Genomic DNA, 22,573 nt, shown 5'->3' on the forward strand with positions numbered 1-22,573 from the left:
CACATGTGTTTTAAGGCGATATTATCACTCGATTATTACCATCAATTCATTGATACAATTGATTATTATCACAAAAATTGATTATTATTTTTTTGTTTGTTTATATAAATCTATATAATAAATATATATATAAATGATTTGTTTGTTTAATTATAATTAAAATATCAAATATAATAAATAAATTATTTATAAAATTTAAATTAATTTTTTGTTTGTTTTCATTTGTCTATTATCATTCGTTTAACAGTTGTTATTATGTCATCAATTGAGTGTTATTTTCGAGAAAATAGTTTTCTCATCACTGGTTATCTCGTAGTCGGACATCATGTCCTCGACTTGCTATAGAAGATATATAAAAATGATTTATACATATAATCAAAATTCAATTGGTGTCAAACCTTTTTGACATTTGTCTTCAACATGTCCTCTCTCAGCGATAACAGTGCCGTCAAGTGTTCCACTTTGATGTCGGGATATTTCTTAACCAAACCCTATAATGAAATTGTAAGCATTTTTTTATTTGTTGGTAAAAATTACTACAACTACTACTACACGTACCGATACTTCGAGGAATAGCATACTTAAGTCTTTTAGCTTTAAAAACTCAGCCAAAAGTGGCAAACAATCAAATGGAGAATTTTTCTATAAGTTTTTTTTCAGTAATTAAAAAAATTTATATATTAATTCAATTTTGTTATAAATTAAAAGCTAATCCATTGTTTAATTGAATACTAACGACAATATTTGTGGACATCTTTGTCGGTAATTTAGCGATGGCTGCCTTCAATATCTCTGCTTCTCTGATAAACTTTTTGGCAAACAATTCTCTTTGACTTTGATTTCTTAATTGCATTTTTCTGTTCAATATTTAATAATTATCCGAAAAATTAACAATTACCGGTAAATTATTTATTTATTTTTTTATTTAAATTATAGCAATACTTGAGTAAAATAGCTGTTATGTATCCTTTGGCTAATTTGTTTTGTAGTTCTTCTTTAAGTCGATCCGAGTTTTTTTCTTTAAGATAGACATAGTCACGAAAATAGTCTTCAAGAGTAAGACAAATGTTTTCAATGACACTGATCTTCGAGTCGAACCACTCCTGAGTACCAACTTTATTGATTTCCCGGTCGACGTCGAGGAATATCTCGTAAAGTAAATGTCCGATACTTTTTTATATACAGTAAAATAAATTACCGGTAATTCAATCACATTCAACAACTGATCCAAAATCAAAATATCTTTAATTACAAAAATACAAACCTTTCTTCTTTAAGTTCTTCAAAAGATTTGACCACATTATCAAACACTCTGTTTGCCTCCAATTCGGTTGAATCGCCACTTTTGTACTCTTGTTTGAAATTCATTGCAATTTCAATAAAACTCAAACAATTATTAGTGATTGCAATCTATATTTATATATAAAAATTAATAAATTAACACAAAATTAATTAAATAATTTGTCTTTTTTTCAATGATAATATCATTATTATTATAATTAGTATGAATGACAACAACAAACCATATTAGGAGTGAACAGTTGATTGCGATTCTCGAAGTGAGACTTTGCATACCGTTTGACAGCGTCTTTGTATTGTTTGGCAAATGTCGACAAGTGATCCATACTTATGATTAGAACCCGATTGACCAAATGTCTGGTCACTGTTCGGGCCACTTGAAGCTAAATTTTAATACAAACATAAAAATAATAAATACATAATAAAAAATGTGTCTTTTATATGTCATACGTGTTGATCAATCATCTGGAAGACAATAACAGGTGTAGTTGTCTGATAGTGACGGGACTCATCACACTCGGGCTGATTACTACTGTCCCAATCTTTGACCTCACGGGCAATGGTATTGCTTAGCCATTCTTTATAATTTTTTTCGACAGTCGACAGATATTTATTAGTTAGTTCGTCGACCAATGGTTTCGATAAAAGTGGTTCAAAATTTCTGGATTTAATATCAAAATCCAGATCTCTGTGACCCATGAGTTCGGGTCCATCGTAAGCTTGAACCCAATTCAGTACTGTTACGTATTCATTGCCCTCCAACTGGTTGGCCATTTCGTGTAGGTGTGCGCTCAAACACTTGTGGTATAAATAAAGCATTTTGTTGACAATATCATAACTGGGAGGAAAACAGGGAACACATGCATTCTTGACCACACGAAGATCTTCGATAAACAACAGTCGAGTAACTTCCAGATGCAAGACTAACCACATCTTATTCTGGTGTCTGTCGTGAAACTGATTGCCAGCAATACGTTCATAGATTGCTTCTTCCAGTATCTCAAACACGCGTTTGCGCCACTGTTTTGGCCGTCCAATGGCCATAAAACCCGAAGTATCCGATCGTTTCAGTGCCAATTCGTCGGCTTTTTCTTCGCGTTCAATAATCCTCAGCGCAGTCACTATAATCGATGGTTCTTTGCGTACTGAGTTCAGTGTTAGTCTAATGATTAGCCACAACTGTTTGCCCAATTCTTCCGATAGTTTTTCCACTTCTGAATAGTAATGTTTCAATAGATTCTTATCGGCCATTGATGTGGCCGGCAATCGATGCAATTCAAACAGTAGGTCGTCGCGCGAATTCTCCAAATCAGTCAAATACTGATGAGCTATCAACAGCTTACCATCGGCTATGGCCTCCCGAGTCTTGAGTATACTTTCGGGTACATTGAATATATGCTTAAGATTATCCATGGCTGCCACATATTGCGAATGTTTCATCGATTCTTCGCGAACCGATTTTAACTTCTCAACTAAATTGGGAACCACTGGAAACGTTTCTTCTACTTCTTTTAGCGTACGTTTGATTTCATCGATGTCCTGTTGGGATGTTTGCAAATGTATTAGTCCGGTCCGGACGCCGTCCAACTGTGTCTGCATTGCCGTCTTTAGCATACCCTCAACGGATGTCTATTAAAATTAGGTATCAATATTAGCATGGATTGGATTGGATCTAACCATCACTGGAAACTATGGTATATGATATATATATATATATGCTTACCATTTTACGGACAACTCGTTTCTTGTATTGATCTACTTTTTCCAGCTGATCCGGTCTCTGAAGCATATTTGATACGTGTTTGAGTGCCGTTTGACGGGCGTCGGCCTCCAGGGCCTCGATGTTCATCATTTGCATCTAGTCTTGTGTGTGTGTGTGTGTGGATCAGCTGTTGTTGTYGTTGTTGTTGTTGTACTGATGACAAACAAAATCAATTGATTGATTGAAATGTTTGTTTGTTTTGATGATTCAATCAATTGGTATATAAATAAAATAAAAACACTGTTTTGTAAACATTAGTACTACTATTGTATTGAAAGTTTATGTACAGTAAGTACTGTAATATTACATAACATATTATACATTTACATTAGATGTCAATTTAAAAAAAATATATATTTATATAAAAAAAGTTTTAAAAAACATATATTTGTATTTTTAGTGCATTTATTTATTTATTTAAAAAAACCCAAACATTTGATGATATAGTTCGCCGGTGTGTTTGTCATATAATTTACAAAATATAAGAAAATAAAATAATTAAATGTAAATATATTTTTAAATGAACAGAAAAAATATAATATATTCAATGAAATATAATTTAAATAAAATTAAAAACTTTATTAATATTTATTTTGTTAAATAGACTAATAATTAATTTATTAGCTATTATTATTATTATTATTATTATTACTTTTATTAAGATAAGAATAAATAAATAAATATCAATAAAATTAAAACATTTAAAAAAAATATTTTCAATTAAACATTTAATTAGTTTATGGATATATACCCCACGGTATATACAGTATATAAATGATATTTTTTAGAGAATAATAATTACTGATAACACCTATCGATATAGTAGTCTATCTATCTATCTATCTATCTATCTATCTGTCAGTCATTCTGTCGGACCCGACGGCCAAACTATCTGAAAGTGTTGTCTCTCCGATCAGCCACTCGGACGCCACTATCTCGTCAATGCTTAGTCTAAGATTTGTATCAGCTATTAGTATACGTCGGATCAGTTCAATACAAGGTTTGGTTAGTGGCGGCGACTGTTGCTGTTGTCGATAATTGTCCGGCCAGTCGTACAACTGTTGCTTTTGGCATCTAATGGCTGACACTAATGTTGACCGACGTTTGTTGGGTATTCTAAACGGATAACTTCCGCCGACAATCATAACATAGAGTATGACTCCGAGTGCCCAACAGTCGGCAACAAACACATCGTAAGCCGGTTTTGATTGAAATACAGGATTACAGGCCAGAATTTCGGGTGCCATAAATTGTCGGGTACCGACATAATCGTTTTTCATGATAAACTGATTGTTTTCATAGCCAATCCGTGTGGTACCGAAATCGCTGATTTTACATACAAACGGTGTTTCATTGTCGACCATCGCTGGAAACATCAATATATTATCCGTTTTGAGATCCCGGTGCGCAATACCGTTCTTATGTAAAAATCTAACCCCTCTGACAATCTGTCCGAAATAGTGTTTGGCTGTCAGCTCATCCATTGGTTTGCCGGTAGTTTTTATCAGTGTCTTCAGTGAACCGCCCGATGCAAACTCCATGAAGACATAGGCTCTGATGTGATCTTCACGTTTCTCTTGACGATTGCTCACAAAGTATTTGATGGGTTTGACTATGAATTCGCTTGACTTAAGCGAAGCCAAAAATGCTAATTCAGTTCTCAATTTGTCTAACGGATGATATGGTTGTCTATCCGACAACTGTTTCTTGTCTTTGATTACTTTGCAAGCAATCGTTGTATTCTCAGTACCCGTTAGACTGCGTCCTCTATACCAAGCCTTATAGACAACAGCATAGGTACCGGAGCCCAATCGGTTCGTATCGTTCATCGATAGATCGAATCCTCTTCGCCGAAGATATTCAATGGCATCTTTGCCCACATCTTTGTCTTCTGGTATCAGTTCGAGTATTTCTTTCTCGTCTAACAATTCGCTAAACGACTTGATCACCACCTGAGGCACCCGTGATCTCCGAATTCCTTTGTCTGTACTGGTTGTTCGTGTTGTCGGCGATAGTTGTGTTTTCCTCTTGTGTTTCTTCCGTGTCTTTGTCTGTCTTACACCACAACAACAACCACAGCAAATCCATTGACATAATTTCTTACACAAACTGAACATTTGATTTCACAGATCACTCAATCAAACAGTTGAAGTGATTATCCACTGTTGGTGTCGGTGTGTGTGTGTGTCTGAAGAGTTCAAACTAAACAACAATTTCAAGAGACAATGACGACGACAAGTGAAGTGATATAATCTATAAAACTATTTTTAAGTTTTCAAAACAAAATTTTTAAAAAAAATTATAAAAATATTGCTCTAAAATTTATTTTTATTATTATTTCAACTATATATTTAAAACTTTTATATTATTTAAAAAAAAAAATTAAATATATTTATTTACTGAAAGTGGTCAATAAATATACTACAGTTAAACTTAATAACGAATAATTAATCTATTTATATACGTATCTATCATATTATATGGTAATTAATTGACATTAAATTAAAATATATTTTAAAAAACACTGATATTATTATTTTTTAATGACTAAAATTTTGGTTATTTTTATATACCTTTATCACTTTCAGACACATCCATTCCGCCTCTCCCTCCTCTCACTGTTGAGCCATACGAGTGGATCAATTAGTTGGGATCGCCGTCCCTTTAGGAGTCCCATTAAGATCTAATGTGTAGAAACTTTTTAAAATTTTATTTCATGTATGCCATCACAAACATTAACAACACTACCAATTAAATTGGTTTCAATTTTATTAAATTAAGTCAAAATTAAATATAATTTTTTTTTTATAAATAATATAAACTTATTTTTTAAAGTTTTTTTTTATAATATATATATATATATTTATACCAAAAAAATAAACACAAACACAAATGAAAATCAATACAAAATTAAATAATCAAAAAAAATTATACACTTGTTATCAAATTTTTTTTGTTGATTTTTCAGAGACTAGAAAATGTTGAATACAAACAAAATGTGTAATAAATGTCAAAAATATAATAACATTTATAATAATAATAATTAAATACCATTTCACAAAATATAAGGAAAAAAACAAAAAATAAAATACTAAATAAATTGTAAATACAATATATTATTAAATTAACACAAAAATATAATATATATATTAAATAAATGAAAGAAAATATAATTTACGTAAAAAAAATAAAGTAAATGTAAATATAATTTAAATAAAAACTTTTTTTGTTTTGTTAGTTTGCTTCTCTACTCTTTCTCTATGTATTGCACACTCAGTTTTGGGTAATATTGTTGTTTAAAGTCTTATTGCGGGCACCGATAGGTTTAGCGGTAATATTATTATTAGTATTACTATTGTTGTTACGGTTTCTGATGTCCATCAATTGATCCGATGATGATGTCTTGCCATTAGTTGTTTTACTATTGAATAAAACCATTTTCGTATTAATCACTTGACAATCAATTTGCATAATCGACATCTGATTGTATGTAATATTTGTTCCGCGAATTGTCGATGCATTCAATGTAGAGATCAATGGCATTAACAGTGAAAATCTGGGTCTGATATCACTATTACCACCACTAGTAGTACTGGAAGTAGTGTTTTGTCTAATGATTGCCGGTATTATCAGATGATCTTTCGATGAATAAGACAACAGATAGAATGTATCGTCACGTCGATGAATGGCCGCCAATAGGTCATCGTAATTGATTTGCGGTAGTTTAGCGTTTCGTTTATCGTAATTATAATAGTAGTCATCAATTGTATAGTCGTTTAGATCGTTGAAAACACCGCTACTTTCGGTTCGCTTTTGAATCCATGCCTTAAGTCTAGCCAATGGAATCGGTTTATTGAAACGATTCTTCAGTTTATTATCATTATTGTTATGATTAGTATTGCTCTTCAATTGAGACATCAATCTTTTCTTCTTGTAATTGAAAACCACTTGCTTTTCCATTTCCACTCTTGACATCCAATCTCTTAAATCAGTGGCCAATCGTATGGATTCTGTTTGATTAATATATAATGTCTTGCAATTGGTATACGACTGGCGGCTATTGTTTGCATATTTTCCGGTATTGTTGAGCGTAACGATATCTGAATCAATAGTATTGCCGTCATCGGCGGCTGAGTCCCACAGTAATGAACGACTCGGTCCATGTCTGGGTCCGTCTAATCTTCTGTTTGTTTCACCCACAGTATTGGTTGTAATAAGAATACCACTAAATGGCGCCAAATTGAGACCTAACATAAAAACAACGGCTAATAGGCTGAGCGCTGCCTTTTTGTTTGAACCCGAAGTGGATGTCAACGATGATGACGACAACCGACACTTGCAATTGCTTTCGACAAACATATAATCTTTTTTGCTGTTAATTGTATTGCAATTGTTCTCCAATTCGGCCAATCGTTTTCTTAGACAATCGTTGTCACTCTTGAGTCGCGAGTTTTCCTGAATCAATCCGTTAACACTGTTCTCCAGTGACTGTACGTACTCTTTCTGGCGTTTCCTCGATATAGTGGCCGCCTCTCTGTTACGCAATTTTCTTGCCTCTCTCTTCAATTGACTACTCAATTCAACTGATGATGATTTGCTTGATTTTATTGTCGAAGACCTGTTATTGTTGATGATATTGTTTGTTAACAATAGTTTCATATTATTGTTGTCGTTTGACGACGAATTGATGGCCAATGTAGGCGAATGTAACGGCTGAGTAGTGCTGGTGGTGATAACGGCTGGCGGCGACAGTGGCGATAATGGACAGGCAATATGACATAAATTGATGGCCGCAGGTATGAGTGTCAGTTGGCTGGCCAACGGCTGCTGTTGGTGGCCATTTTGAATGGAGATCATGTCGTGCGATGTCGGCAGCAACGGTATCGACTGTGGCGGTGGCAATGGTTTGATCGTTGGTTGTGTGGCTGTCATAAGCAGATCGTCGAAGTTGGGTGGCGTTGAGCGGTCGCTTGACGGAGGAGTATCTGGCGCTGACATTGTACTACACATCATGTCTTGAGCATTGGTGGTCATCAACATCAATGTCTGCTCCATTGTTGTCGGCGTCGTTGTCTGTATCAGCGAATGATTGCCATTAAAATCGGTGGCCAACAGGTCGGCCAATAGACACGGATCTAAGTCGACATCTGATAAGATGAGATGCAAAATGATAAGCGAATTGACATTAAAAATCAAAGACAACAACAAAAACCTAAGTCATCGTCGGTAAGCATGTTGTCGGCCATAAAGTCGTCGTCATCACCGCCGCAGCCGTTGGCCGTCAACAAGTGGTCAATCATCGGTGACATTAGTTCGCTCATTGTCATCAGTGAAAAAGTGGTCACTGAATTTTATCGGTACGGTTCAGACACACGTGTCTTAATATTATTTTGTTGTTGTTTTGATTATCACAAAAACTGATCACTTATTTTAGTGAACAACTCATACATTGCTTTCAATTATTTTTATTATTTTATATATCGTTTGAATTGTTTTTGTTTTATCGTTTAAAATACAGTTTGTTATCACATTTGCCTTTAAAAATAACACTCACTTTATGTATACAATAATACTGTAGACTCTGTATAGTAATTATACAGTAATTTATATCCATTTATGTCATATCCAATAGGTTTGTATGTATTAATACAGTGTATACTCTCTCTCTCTCTCTCGCTATACATGTGCGCTAATTTCAAAGTTTATATCATATATTTAATATACTAAATAAATTTTTATAAAAATCAAATTTATAAGTTATTGTAAAGTAATTTTGATTTATTTAGTTTAATTAATAGTGAAATTATTATTTATAAATTTTATTGTTTTTATTTTAGAGATTATTATTTTAGAGATTATTTTTTTTTAATTTATTGTTTTGTTTGTTTGACCATTTGATAGTATGTACCGGTAGTAATAGCCCTCCCGATTACCAAAATAAAAAATAAATTTTTTATTTGTTTGTTTACTAGAATTATTACAATAATTAAAAATAATTAATGTATTTCACACACATACAAGTTTATAAAAAAATAATTATTTTTAATTATATAATTTATGATGTATTATAAAAAATATTTTATATATACACACACACACACATTACAAAGCTATTAGATATAACTGTGTAAAAAATACAATAAAAATAAATAATAATTTCAAAAAAAGTTCATCATCAACAACAAAATAAATAAATATTCAAATAATTTTTACTATGTTTTAAAAAAATTTAAAGTTACTAAAAATTTAAAATTTTTGAATATATTTTTCTAAAAAAAAAAATTTCACAATTTGTATGCAATTATAAGCACCTGTATATAGTGAGAGAGAAAGTATTAAAATATCAATATACTAGTATAATAGTTTCAAAAAATAATAATAATAATAAAAATAATTATAATTTAAACAATCTTTATTATTATTTTCATTGACAATAAAAATCATATAATACAATATACTACAATATTTATTTTTTAAACTATGTTATTTTGTTTTCAATAATTATTATTATTGTCGTTTATATATATATTATTTTTGTTTAGTTTTATTGTTGTAATTACACTAATGAACATTTATTTAGTTTAGTTAAGTTTTTTTGTTTTGTTTAGATAATCATTTTTTTCCATAATTATTATTGATTTCCATTCAATAATAATTAACATCAATTATAATACAGTTACCAAACAACAAAACTAAAAAATATATATATATTTATATGATACGCTAAATGGTTAGACAAAAATGTTTAAACTTGTTTGTTGTAATAAGTTTTGTGACTAAACTTACTTATCTATGATATTAATCATAAAAATTGAAACGATTTTTCCATATTTTTTTATTGTTGTTAAATATATACCGTATATATATTGACATTAATGTATTGTACAACATATTTCATTATTATTAAAGTTTTTAAATTAAATTTCAATTAAGCTTTTTTTAAAGGTAACGCTGGTTAGTTTTTGAAATTGTTGTTAAAATAATTTAATTAATTAATAACAGATTAAGTTATTTAATTATAATATACTAGTATTATAACTCTATTAATTTTTAATCGTTATATTATTTTTTTAAAAACTAAAAAAAACATATATTACATATAACCCATTGAATAATATATTAAATATCATGAACAATTTTTGTTAGGTTTTTTTGTGATGATATTTAATCTTTTTTTTAAAAAAAACCCCAAATTGTTGTTATATTTTATATATAAGTTTTTTAAAAAAATAAAATTATATTTGTCTGGCCTTCAAATTGGATCGACTCCAGTGAACTACTATTACTTCAAATCTATCAAATATGTCATATAAAATAATTTTGTTATATATATAAATTATATATATATATACAGGTATAAAATAATAATAACCAGTGAGAAAACATTTCCCCATTATTTTTTTCAATCTATGTTTTTTAATATATATATATATAATTTAATTAATGAGAGAAACATAGATATCGATATTACACTACAGTGTATAAGAGATTTATTTTAGATATAAAATTACAAAACTTGTGAGTAATTTAAGGAAACGCATGTTATTATATACTGTATATATAGATAGGGTTAATATAATGTATATTACTGTACAATATTTTTTTTATTTATTAAACTAAAAACTCATTATCAACAACAACAACAACAATAATAATAAACTGATAGATTTAAATGAAAAACTAAAATAAAAATAAATTTTGTTATTATTTTTGTTTAATAGTCATGCTTTTGATTTTCATGTTTAAAATAAAATAATACTATAAGACTATATATATATATAAAAGTTTGTTAATATAATTATTACTTATCTTATTATTTTATTATTTTTTTGGAAAATTACAATTTTTATTTATATATATATATACTGTATATATAATAATTTTTTGATGTCATATAATCGCACATACACACACACACACACACACACACACACACACACACACACATACTGTATACAACTAACCCGTGGATTGATTTATAAAAAATAAAAATGTTATATTGTTGTTTGAGTACCAGAGATCTTAATTTCCGGATTTAGCAATTTTTTGATGTATTAAACTATTTTTATTTATATATTTTTTGGTCAAACGTGTCACACGGCTAGAGAGAGAGAGAGAGAGAGAGAGAGAGAGAGAGAGAGAGAGAGAGAGAGAGAGAGACCCGAACGAAACAATTAAATTATTTGTTTGTTTTATGCGGTAATTACTGTTGTGTTTTTTTTTGTTGAAAAAGACAACAAATAATTTTTTAGTAGCCCTGTCCCCTCTAGTATACCCAATAAGTACAGTACAATTAGAAAGCTCCCGTTTCCACCCTACCCTTCCTCATATTTGTTTATATTGACAACAAATTTATATATCATATATATAATATTTAAAATAATTATAATATCACATTACATATATATATGATTAATAATAATAATAATAATAATAAAAACTTTATAATATAAAGAAGTTATCAGAAAATCATTATTATAATTGAGGAAAACTCAGATCAAATTAATTATCAATATAATCATCGATGACTTAAGGATAGGCTATATAACAACAACAAAAATAATAATAATAATAAATAATTAATAGTTTAACATTAACATTGTATATCAATCATTTGGTGATTAAAATCAATAACAATATCAATTAATTTAATCGATTTAATTAATCAAATAGCATTTGTTTATATATATATATATATATACTGTATATTCATATAATAGTCATCGTTTTAATTTCATTGTGTATTATTAGAGATATGAGATTTATATGAGATTTTTTATTATATTATCTATTAATTCAACAACAAAAAAATCTAAAATTATTAATGAAAATTTTTGGTTGAAAATTGAAAAAAATATAATAATAATTAATTATATTTAATGTAATTTATATATATAAATATTCTGTATTAACTAACCAGTGTACCGTGTGACATCAGATAAGCTGAGCTTTACTACTTTGATATTGTATCAAACTGACTCACTTATTCTTACAGAATACGTAATTCAATACTACTATTGTCGTCGCCATTATTGTTATGATATCAGTTGCGGCTAACAGTTTGACCAATTCAATAAAATAAAATTAGATTTAGATTGAGATTTAGATAAAATTAAAATTTTTGTTGAAAAATAATAGAACTCAAATTTCTTGCCATATTAATACATAAAAATTAAAAATGAAATATATTTAATATTTATTTTATTATTATTTTATTATTAATGATTGAAATTATTTTTAAGTCAAAATGACTGTTAAGTTATGTAGTATATGATTAAATTATAAAAATAATGAAACTCGAATTTCTTGCCATATTTTTTTATAAAAATTAAAATAAACCTGTACCTGAAAAAATATGACATGTTTAATTCCCGATAAGTGACCAACGTTGGACCGGCGGGAAAATTTGACACTATCACATTGTTGGCCATCCATATATGATCCTTATATTGAAAAATAAAGTCAGGCCTTGGACCCGTTTACCGGCCAGAAGCTCACGAAGATTTACCTTCGGGCCGTTATAACTCGGGTAGCGGACATCGGACAACAATAAGATCACCAAATTATTGTTCGTATTCGGATGGCCAACAAGTTGTCTATTGGACATAATTGTCTACAATCATGTCTTCGGGTCAAACTGACCAGTTTAGTAATATTAATACAGTATTTTCTAGTATGTATAGGAGAAACGGTATATCGGTAATTTTGACCAGAAAATGATCATCGATTGGAATGAATTTTAAATATGAGGTATCAAATAGGTGTGCGGTACTGACCAGATATGTCACGACATTGTGGTCACTACCTGGGCCGCAAAGCCATCATCTAGTAATTCATAGGTATTGCCGCCGCCGAAAACAAAAATTGCCGATAACTCGGTACAGGTTAACCGCCCGCAGTCAAGATTGGAAGTGTATGATTGGCTATTGGTTAGCCACCGAATCAGACACTCAAATCACTTGGCCAGCCATCGAATCGTCGGGACGGTATATCTCGGCAAGTCAGTATAACTCGGGTTACGGACATTGGACAACATCCGTACCAACATATTATGGACAGTATTTGGATGGCGAACAAGTTGTCTGTTGGACATTATTGTCTATATTAATGTTTTCGGGTCAATATGGCCCGTCCCGTGATTACAACATTTTATTGTATTGTATGTGTTTTTAATGTATAGGAAATATAGGTTTTTCGGGTATTTCGGGACCAAACTTCGGGAGAAAATAGCATATAGGTATGCGGTACTGACTAGATAGGTCATAACATTGTGGCCACAACTTACCGATTTACCGTTACTTACTTACATTTACATGTATGTTATACTGGTGTTACATTTCATGTACTGTACATTTTTTTTAAAGATTGCCATAATACCCGAAGATGACAACTTAGCCGAATTTTGTTAATTGCAAATTTGTAGCAAATTATGTCTTCTATTCAAATATTATTTTTCTAGATTTTTATTACTGACCACTTTCGGTATACAATTTTTTATCTTCGGGTACCGAAATTTGGTCAATTTTGGTCACGTGATCAAGTCATTTGGACATGAATATTAATTGACTTTAATTGTTTGATTTTTTATTAAAAGTCCCATATCGATCGGTCATAACATTCCCGAGATGTCGGGAATCTAAATTTTCAAATTTAACTTTTTCCCAAAAATCACAAGGTAGCGATAAAAATCTGAAAATGGTCTCTAAAAATCCCAATTAATGTCTACTATAGGCTCAGGTAAATAGAACAATATAAGTCTATTTTTTACTGAGTTATGGCCAATTTTCAATTTTTAAGTTTTTTAAAATGTAACTTTTTCGAGTATTTACCTAATTTCCTGATAGGTTAGAAAATTGTTATTAATATATATTATAATATGTATCGATACAAATATTATAGAAAAGAAACCATATTTTTATCTATTACCGTTAAAAAGTTATGATTTTTAAAAAAAAAATTTAGTTTTCCGCCATTTTGACCACTTTCTTCGTTAATGAGCAATTTTTCAACAGCGGATTTTTTTCATCATTTTTCATCCTCTAAACGATCCCGTAGAGAAACCTCGTCTACATCAAAATCTCGGACCCCTTGCAGGTAATTACGACACATATTTTACTGGGATACGCGTCGGTCGACCTTCGGTCGACCTCTGTGTATCCCGCTTCGCTTCGCTCAGCTTATCTGATGTGAAAAATGTGTAAATTTAATTAAAAATTTAGTATGCTAGCTTAGTATACAATATATACTTATTTATTTATTGGATAATGACCTACTGGGTCATATTTAAATATTATATATATATATATATATATATATAATATTAATAAACAAAAATAATAATAGCAACCTTCAAAACATTATCATTAAACAAGTATTTAGGCAAAAAATAAATAGCCAACTCAATCATGATTCATACATAATTATAATAATAAAAATAATAATAATAATAAAAACTAATAGTAAAGTTATGCTTATTTGTTTTATTAATTAAAAAATAATTTATTATTGTTTGGTATACACACACACACACATATTATACCCCACCACTAGTAAACAAAATATATAAAAAACATTTATGCACTATTCATAATTAAATTTTTAATATAATTATGGTTTTTTAAAAACTGAAAATTCATCATTAATAATAAATAATGATGTTTGATAATGCTGTATATAGTAATACTAAAATTGTATAATAATTTATTATAACTTATTATTATTATTATTTAAAAAAAAATAATAATATGCAGTGCAATGCATAAACAATTTGGTCAATAGGGATATGAGAAAAAACACAATTATTTTTTTGTTTTATTTTATTGTGTGTCTGTGTGTTTAAATATAGCATTTTTTAAAAAATTATTTTCAGTACTAGTTCAACAAAAATAGCAAAACTAAAAATTAAAAATATATATATAATAATAAATTCATCATAATAAATATTAAATAATAATCATATTTATATATTTTAAAAAAAAAACAATTCACAAAGCTCTGGGTCAATACAAGCACCGATATGTCTATGTGTGTGTGCTCTTCCGTGTGGCCAAAAAAAGTTATTAAATATAATACATAATCTAAATGTCTAATCTCTCTTTCTCTCAGAAAAGGTTAGACTAATATATATAAATAAATGTCTATTATTCTAACAAATGATAATCAAAATAATGTATATTACAAAGTACTGTATATTACAAATGAATAGACAAAGAGAGAGAGAGAGAGAGAGAGAGAGAGAGAGAGAGAGAGATTGAAAGAGGCGTTGAAATAGAAGTAAAGCACTGTATAATTGTTTGAAATTATTTTTTCCTAAATATTATATAATATATAGCTTTAGAAAAATTGCTTAAATTATTTAAATTATAGTTATTTAACTAATTTTATATTACATTTATAAAAATTTTTTTTTTGTTAAAGACACAGACAATCATTAAAAAAAATAAATATTATTTGTTTCAATTATAAATATCTTTACTATAATTTATACATTTATATATGATAATATAAATTTTAAATATATGCCATATTAAATATATATACTTTATAAGCATAAAACAATAATAGTCATAGTAATTGTAATACTAATAATACAGTAACTTTAAAAATATAAAATTAAATATAATATTCAATTATTATATAAATAATAAATAAATATACTGTTGGGTAATGAAAATGCATTTTTTGAAGTATACGAAAAAATATATTAACCTTAAAATACATATTTTATCAACAAATCTCTCTCTCTCTCTCTCTCTCTCTCTCTAATATATTATTTTAAGCGGCAATTATTTAGTGACTATACTATATCATCATGTCGTAGAGGGATTTAAATTAGATAACCGTTTATTTTTTTTTGTTAGAAAATAAAACAGGAAAATACTATATTAGGAAATGTTATATAATATATACATACCGGTGCTCACACCACTATAGCACAGTGATGTGTGTGTGTCTATATGAATGAACCATACTGAATTAGGTGGGTCATCAATGTTAATAGCGTTTTAGGGGGGGGGGTGGGGGTGAATCATTTAATTTAAATAATGATATATTTATGTTACTATTATTATGATAATATTATATATCTATGATATTATTACTATGTGTGTTATTATTATTATTATTAATAGTAATATTTTAAGTAAAATAAGGAAATAGAGTTTTAATAATGTATTGTTATTATTAATATTATTATTAATAGTAATAATAATAAAATGATAAATAAAAATGAAAATTTGTTCTCAATTAATAGTATCTTCAAAATATATTATAATTTTTTTTATGTATTTACATATTATATCGATATGTTTTATTAAGCGAGTAATCATCGACAATATAATACATAATATTACAATAATTTTGTCATTAATTTTATTTCATAAAATAAAAAATAAAATACAAATTATAATGAATGATATTTTTAAAAATTTTTATTTATAAAATGTATTTTTAATTGAATTATTATGCCAAATAATTTTTCTTTTATTAGTTATAGTTTATAATTATTAAAATATTACCCAAAAAAATAATAGTAATAATCTTATTTAACAGGGTGATTTATTTTTTTAACAAATAAATGTTTGTATATAAATGTTTTTTTTAAATTACAGTTTAATTATTTTTAAATATTTGTTTAGTTTTTTTTTGAAAAAATAATGTTTAAATTTATTATACATTAAAGATCCATGGCTATTAAAATTAATTTTTATGTTAATTTTGTTTCAAAACTAATTTGATAAAAACTTATACATTATACAAATCATTTTTTTTAAATATTGCAAATATAATAGATGTTATTTACAAATATATATATATATACTAATGATATAAATAAATATATCGATCAAATATATATCAGACATTTATTAAATGTATTTTAAATTATCATTTTAAACTTATCCATCTAAAACACCTTCAAAATACACATTAATAGGTATTGTGAATAATATATTATTGAATGCAATATATACTGTATATATATATATACTGAATCTATAGTAAATAAAATATAATTTATAACATAATTGATATTTTTATATATTTTAATCATATACTGTATATACAGTTATAATATTATATATAAATATAAAAATTATTAGTGAACTCTTAAAAAATATAAATGTCAATTGATTTGCTATTAATTTCTCATCAAAATCTAACATCAAATTAATAACTTGTTATAAGTTATATATAGTATACTTAGTGATGTACCGATTACAAAATGCGCAATTGCATTGGTCGGAAATTGCGTGAAATTGCCGCAATTGCGAAAATCTCGATTGCAAAAATCGCAATTGTAACATAGAATAAATTATAATTTTTTAAAAACTAACAAAATTTAAATGGTAAAACAATATGAATAAAAACATAAATTAATTATATAAATTTTAATTATTTTATCATAAAATGTTGTCATCTAAAAACCATGTAAAAATAATAATAGATTTGTAAATTATCTTAATCTATAGTAAATCAAATTTTTAACGTTATCAAAGTTAATTTTTATACATTCCCTCATGCGCGCAATTTCAAGCAATTTCACGCAATTTTCCGCAATTGCCGCAATCGAAAATTAAATTGCGAAAAATTACCAACACTAAGTATACTATAAATAATATCCAATTGATCGCCTCAAGTGATTCATTGCTTGTAATAAGCATTTTATTGTCAATCATATGGTTATTAAATTAATATTATACTGTATAAAATATAATATATATACTTTATTTATATTATATAAATTATATATATATACTGATATATGTATATCAATAATATACAGTATATTTTAGTTTAAAATATGATAATAACTCAATAATAAATATAAATAGTCTATATAATAAATTATCGATGGTATCATAAAATAGTAGTTAATTTTATATTAGTCTAATGCATATCAAAAAAATGTATGAAAGTTTTAAAATTTATTGCATTTATTAATTAGAGTTATAAAATTTAATATTAAACAACAACAACAACAACAAAATTATTGGTTATTTAATTAATTTAGATAAATAATTAATTCACTTTAATTTATTGATATATTAATAAATTTAATGATATTGACATAATAATTATTTTAAAAAATTTAATTAATATAAATCTTATTAATTAATGTTGATATTTTATGATTACAAATTATTTTATTTTTTTATAGAAAAAAATTATTGCCATAATAAATTAAAATAAATTAAAGTGTTTTAAAAAAATTTGTTTAAAAAATTTATATTAAAATCGATATCAAAGAAAGCAACAAACATTTTTTAAAAGCATTTACGGTATTATTATTAGTTTTTTTTGCTTAATGTTTAATAAGTATTAGTTGGAAAAAAATAATTTATACAAATTTCTCTTTTGATGAAAACAAATTTTTGTAAAATAAATAAAAGTTATTTTTATCTTTTATTTTTAATAAAAAAAAAGTTAACTTAATTTATTTAAACTGACAAACAATTTCTATTATTTCAAATGAGAAATAATAATAATAATGAATGAATGAATGTTAAAGCAATTAGATTGTTGTTGTTTTGTTGTCACAATAATATACAGGTATATACAGGTGTATAATGTATTCATATAAATAATAGACAGTAAAAATTGATGAATATATTAAAATTTTTGTCATTTTATTATTAGTCTCTCTCTTTCTCTTTTTTTCTCTCTCTCCCTAACACACAATAAACATATACATAAATAATATATTAGGTGTTATTTTGACCGATAATTTAAGCTCTCTCTCTCTCTCTCTCTCTCTCTCTCTCTCTCTCTCTCTCTCTCAACAAACAAATTAAAATAAATTTATTTAAATAAAAACAAATAATCTACATATTTATTTTGTTGTTGTTATTATTATTTATAGATAACCAAATTCCTGACATTAATTGAAATGCTAATCAATTATATACTGTTGTTGTTTTATGGATAAGTTTTACCTGTATATCGTTTCAATGAATAGTTTTATTTTTTTTTCTCTCTGTGTGTGTGAATAGAAATAACAAAAAAGCAACAAAAAAATATGATATTCAAAATTATTTAGATTTATATATAATACTAGTATATCATATATATATATATATTGAACTTAAACTTGTTGTTATGTTTATATCATATATACAGTACAAGTATAATAGTAAATGATATTATATACTATATATATCGGAAACTGGTTTTTACTGTATACAGTGCCCTAAAAATTGTTATTAAAATCTACGTTTATGAGCACACTATTATGTTATATTGTATTAAACATTATATATATATATATATATATATATATATATATATCTGTATATTGATAATAATGTATTGTATTTTTTTATATATGAGAGATATATAAGTTTTATATTATATATATACGGTATATAAAAGTTATGAAATGATCTTTTTTATATATTGTATATAATCCATAACTTGTATATCATTACCCATTTATTCATTCAAAATGTTAAAAGGGGAGACAGTTTTAAACAAAATTATGTATTTGTATAATAATTTCAATACACTTAACTATATATAATAATAATAATATAAAAGTTAGTTTTTTAAATGTTATGTGTGTTGTGTTGTGAACTTCAATATATACACGATTGAAAACCTGACTTTCATTTTATTGTTATATATAAATATATATAAAAATTTATATTTTCATATCTTTTTTAAAAAAACAGAAGCAAATATTTTTCTGTATTAAAAAGTTTGATTTTTATTTGTTGTTATTATTTTTCTCTATCTGTTACTAAAGTAGAAAAAAATTATTTAACAATTTTTTTAAAGCAATAGTTTAAGAGAAAATATTGTATATATGTATAGATAGTTATATAAAATACTATATATATATATATGTAATCATTAAGAATGCGGAATCGTAAAAATTTTTAGTCAATTTTTTTACTTATATTTTTTTGGTTACAAAATAACACAAAACTACTACTAATAATAATAATAAACTCTATCTATCTATAGTTTATTATTATTTTTTTTTGAAACACACAAAAAACTTATTTGTTATCTAATTTTTATTTGAATCCCACAAAAGATCGTAAAATTTATTTATTAAACGACTCTCTCTCTCTCTCTCTCTCTCTCTCTCTCTCTCTCTCTCTCTCTCTCTCTCTCTCTCTCTCTCTCTCTCTCTCTMTCTCTCTCTGTTCAGAGTGTTATGTAATTAGATAATAAAAACTAAAAATTTTCATTTAAGTTATTTATTACAGTATTATTATTAAGTTGTATTGTCCCCTCTTTTTTTAAATAATGTCATTAAAATGAAGTTATTTTTTCGGGTAAACATATGTCTGTAGTGATAAAATTGATGTTCAACTTGTTTTAGGAGATGAAATAATAATAATAATAATAAACTATTACAATGGGATTACTAAATGATATATATTTTTTATGCCAGTATTACTGTTAAATAATATAAGTTATATACAAAATAATAATAATAAAAACAATTAAGTAATTATATAGAGTTTTGTACAAAATTAAAAAATAGTTAATTTATTTGTCAGTAAACACTTAGTTTGAATGTAGAAAATCTTTATGAATTAATAGTTTTAGTATTTTTTAATACTATATATTTAAGTAATTTTATTATCATTATTATTGTTATTATTCTTAAATTTTTTTTCAGTAAAGGATTAGGAGTATGCAATTAAATCAGGAAATTAATTATATAATTATTTAATAACAATAATAACTACATTATATATATATATAATACCGGACTAAACATGTGAATAGCCGTTAATTTGTATCGCTTTTCAATCTGTCTATCTATCTATGCATCTATCAGTATAAATAAGTAAAACAAAACAAAATTTATGCACACATTTCCTTACTAAATATGTAAAGTATATTAAAATGCATATATCATATGAAAAATAATATATTTATAAAATTTATATCTCACACGAAAAAAACTCACATTTCATTGAATATATGATAAATTGAAACAAACAACACAACAAAAAACACAATTTGTTTAACTTGTAAGCATACAAAATCATATAAAATATTATATTATATATAACTTATAATACTAATAGTACCGGCAATAAAATAATTCATGAAAAAACTTATATATATATATATATATACTGTATGTATAATATTTAAATCAAGTGTATTCACAAAATAAAACAACAACAAAATAATAATAACACAAAAAAACATCAAATGATTGATTGTTGTAATTAAAAGTGCATTTTGTTTGTTAGTTTGCTTGTTGTTGTTGTGTGCACTTGTTTTTTGTTATTATTATTATTAATATTATAAAAATTAAGTTATATTTTATATTTTTTTTGAATATGTTTAACTCTACTATTTCAACAACAGTTATATATATTGTTATATACAGTATATACAGTATATATAATTGTATTGTTATTTTTTGTGTGCACATATAATATTATAAAATTTATATACCGGTAATATTTAAATCTTATGTTAGAATAAAACAAAACAATTTTTTAAAATTTTCTAAATAAATATGATATTACCTGTATATATGAATATTTAATAAAAATAATAATATCTTTAATCACTAAATAAATATACGGTTTATATATATTAAAAAAAATTATACAAAAACCGTATATTTATAATATAATATATCATAATATGTATTAATCTAACCATATATTTTTTGTTTGTTTGTTTGTTTGTTTTATTTGTATAAATCACATAGTTATATAACAAATGATATACACTGTCATTTAAACAAACATATAGGTATTGTCATAATGTCATATAATATAAATATATATACAGTATATTATGTGTGTGTGTGCCATACCAGTGCCAAGTTAGTCATGCACAGGTGCACAATTATAAAAATATATATTTATATATTTAACAGTATTTATTTAACATTAGGTGTCAAAAACTACTCTATAAATTATGTGATCATTTAATACCATTGTTTTTGTTGTTGTTTGTTTGTTTGTTTTTTATTATAAATATATTATCATTAAATACCTGTACATTAGGAGATAAATATTTATATTGTATCTATATATATATTATAAATTCAAATAAATAATAATAATAAAAATAATAAATATGTTTAATAAATGTATATTTGTTGTTGTTTATTTCTATAGTATTGGCATTTTTTAAAATTTATTACTTATATTATGATTATGATTACCATTTCATCATTTATAATATCTGAACCATATATTAATATACAATTTATAACTATAACCTAAACTATATACTGTATATATATATATATATATAGTAATCTATGATTAGTCGATAAACATAAAAGATTTGACACTTTATAATTTATTATCAATAAATGAATAGAAAATATGATTTTACTTATTATTTAATTATATATAATTTTCTATAAGCATAGTATGTATGATATAATAAATGTATGTATTGTATGTATGTGTGTATTGATGGGAGAAATGCAAGTTTGAAAAAGTTGTTATTTTTTTGTTTTTGTTTAATATTATTATTATTATTCATTTATTTGTTTAAATTTATATAATTATGATTTTATTA

The 22,573-nt window shown here is 25.8% G+C and overlaps 3 protein-coding genes across 3 annotated transcripts; all 3 read right to left on the reverse strand.

Moving 5' to 3' along the window:
- Positions 1 to 170: 170 nt before the first annotated feature.
- LOC128955055 (exocyst complex component 3-like) lies at positions 171 to 3,320 on the reverse strand. Its single transcript, XM_054300688.1, has 9 exons — positions 3,023 to 3,320; positions 1,750 to 2,928; positions 1,524 to 1,682; positions 1,265 to 1,410; positions 943 to 1,170; positions 737 to 857; positions 559 to 642; positions 399 to 491; positions 171 to 339 (listed from the first exon to the last, which is right to left on the reverse strand). The coding sequence occupies exons 1-9, from the start codon at positions 3,155 to 3,157 to the stop codon at positions 262 to 264; spliced, it is 2,223 nt and encodes a 740-aa protein (XP_054156663.1). The 5' UTR covers positions 3,158 to 3,320; the 3' UTR covers positions 171 to 261.
- A 553-nt stretch (positions 3,321 to 3,873) lies between these two features.
- Positions 3,874 to 5,673, reverse strand: LOC128955061 (testis-specific serine/threonine-protein kinase 1-like). The gene is made up of 2 exons (XM_054300695.1): positions 5,635 to 5,673; positions 3,874 to 5,322 (listed from the first exon to the last, which is right to left on the reverse strand). Exon 2 carries the CDS (start codon positions 5,176 to 5,178, stop codon positions 3,913 to 3,915), a length of 1,266 nt encoding a protein of 421 aa, XP_054156670.1. The 5' UTR covers positions 5,179 to 5,322; positions 5,635 to 5,673; the 3' UTR covers positions 3,874 to 3,912.
- Positions 5,674 to 6,300: 627 nt separating this feature from the next.
- LOC128955056 (cyclic AMP-dependent transcription factor ATF-6 alpha-like) lies at positions 6,301 to 8,635 on the reverse strand. Its single transcript, XM_054300689.1, has 2 exons — positions 8,274 to 8,635; positions 6,301 to 8,208 (listed from the first exon to the last, which is right to left on the reverse strand). Exons 1-2 carry the CDS (start codon positions 8,386 to 8,388, stop codon positions 6,335 to 6,337), a joined length of 1,989 nt encoding a protein of 662 aa, XP_054156664.1. The 5' UTR covers positions 8,389 to 8,635; the 3' UTR covers positions 6,301 to 6,334.
- Between the last annotated feature and the right edge of the window lie 13,938 nt (positions 8,636 to 22,573).

The sequence above is a fragment of the Oppia nitens genome, unplaced genomic scaffold, assembly GCF_028296485.1.
Source record: "Oppia nitens isolate AA-2021 unplaced genomic scaffold, nextdenovo-longstitch-racon4-pilon3 scaffold2_pilon_pilon_pilon, whole genome shotgun sequence".
In the NCBI taxonomy this organism is placed as follows: Eukaryota; Metazoa; Arthropoda; class Arachnida; order Sarcoptiformes; family Oppiidae; genus Oppia; species Oppia nitens.

Bases quoted from the DNA above. Each gene is read 5' to 3' on its own strand.
- LOC128955055 (XM_054300688.1), bottom strand. From the start codon at position 3,157: ATGCAAATGATGAACATCGAGGCCCTGGAGGCCGACGCCCGTCAAACG. The intron at 643-736 runs GTTAGTATTCAA...AAAAACTTATAG, and splicing joins AGATGTCCACAAATATTGTC to AAAAATTCTCCATTTGATTG. The intron at 492-558 runs GTACGTGTAGTA...ATTTCATTATAG, and splicing joins TGCTATTCCTCGAAGTATCG to GGTTTGGTTAAGAAATATCC.
- LOC128955061 (XM_054300695.1), bottom strand. From the start codon at position 5,178: ATGTTCAGTTTGTGTAAGAAATTATGTCAATGGATTTGCTGTGGTTGT.
- LOC128955056 (XM_054300689.1), bottom strand. From the start codon at position 8,388: ATGACAATGAGCGAACTAATGTCACCGATGATTGACCACTTGTTGACG. The intron at 8,209-8,273 runs GTTTTTGTTGTT...TCATCTTATCAG, and splicing joins GCTTACCGACGATGACTTAG to ATGTCGACTTAGATCCGTGT.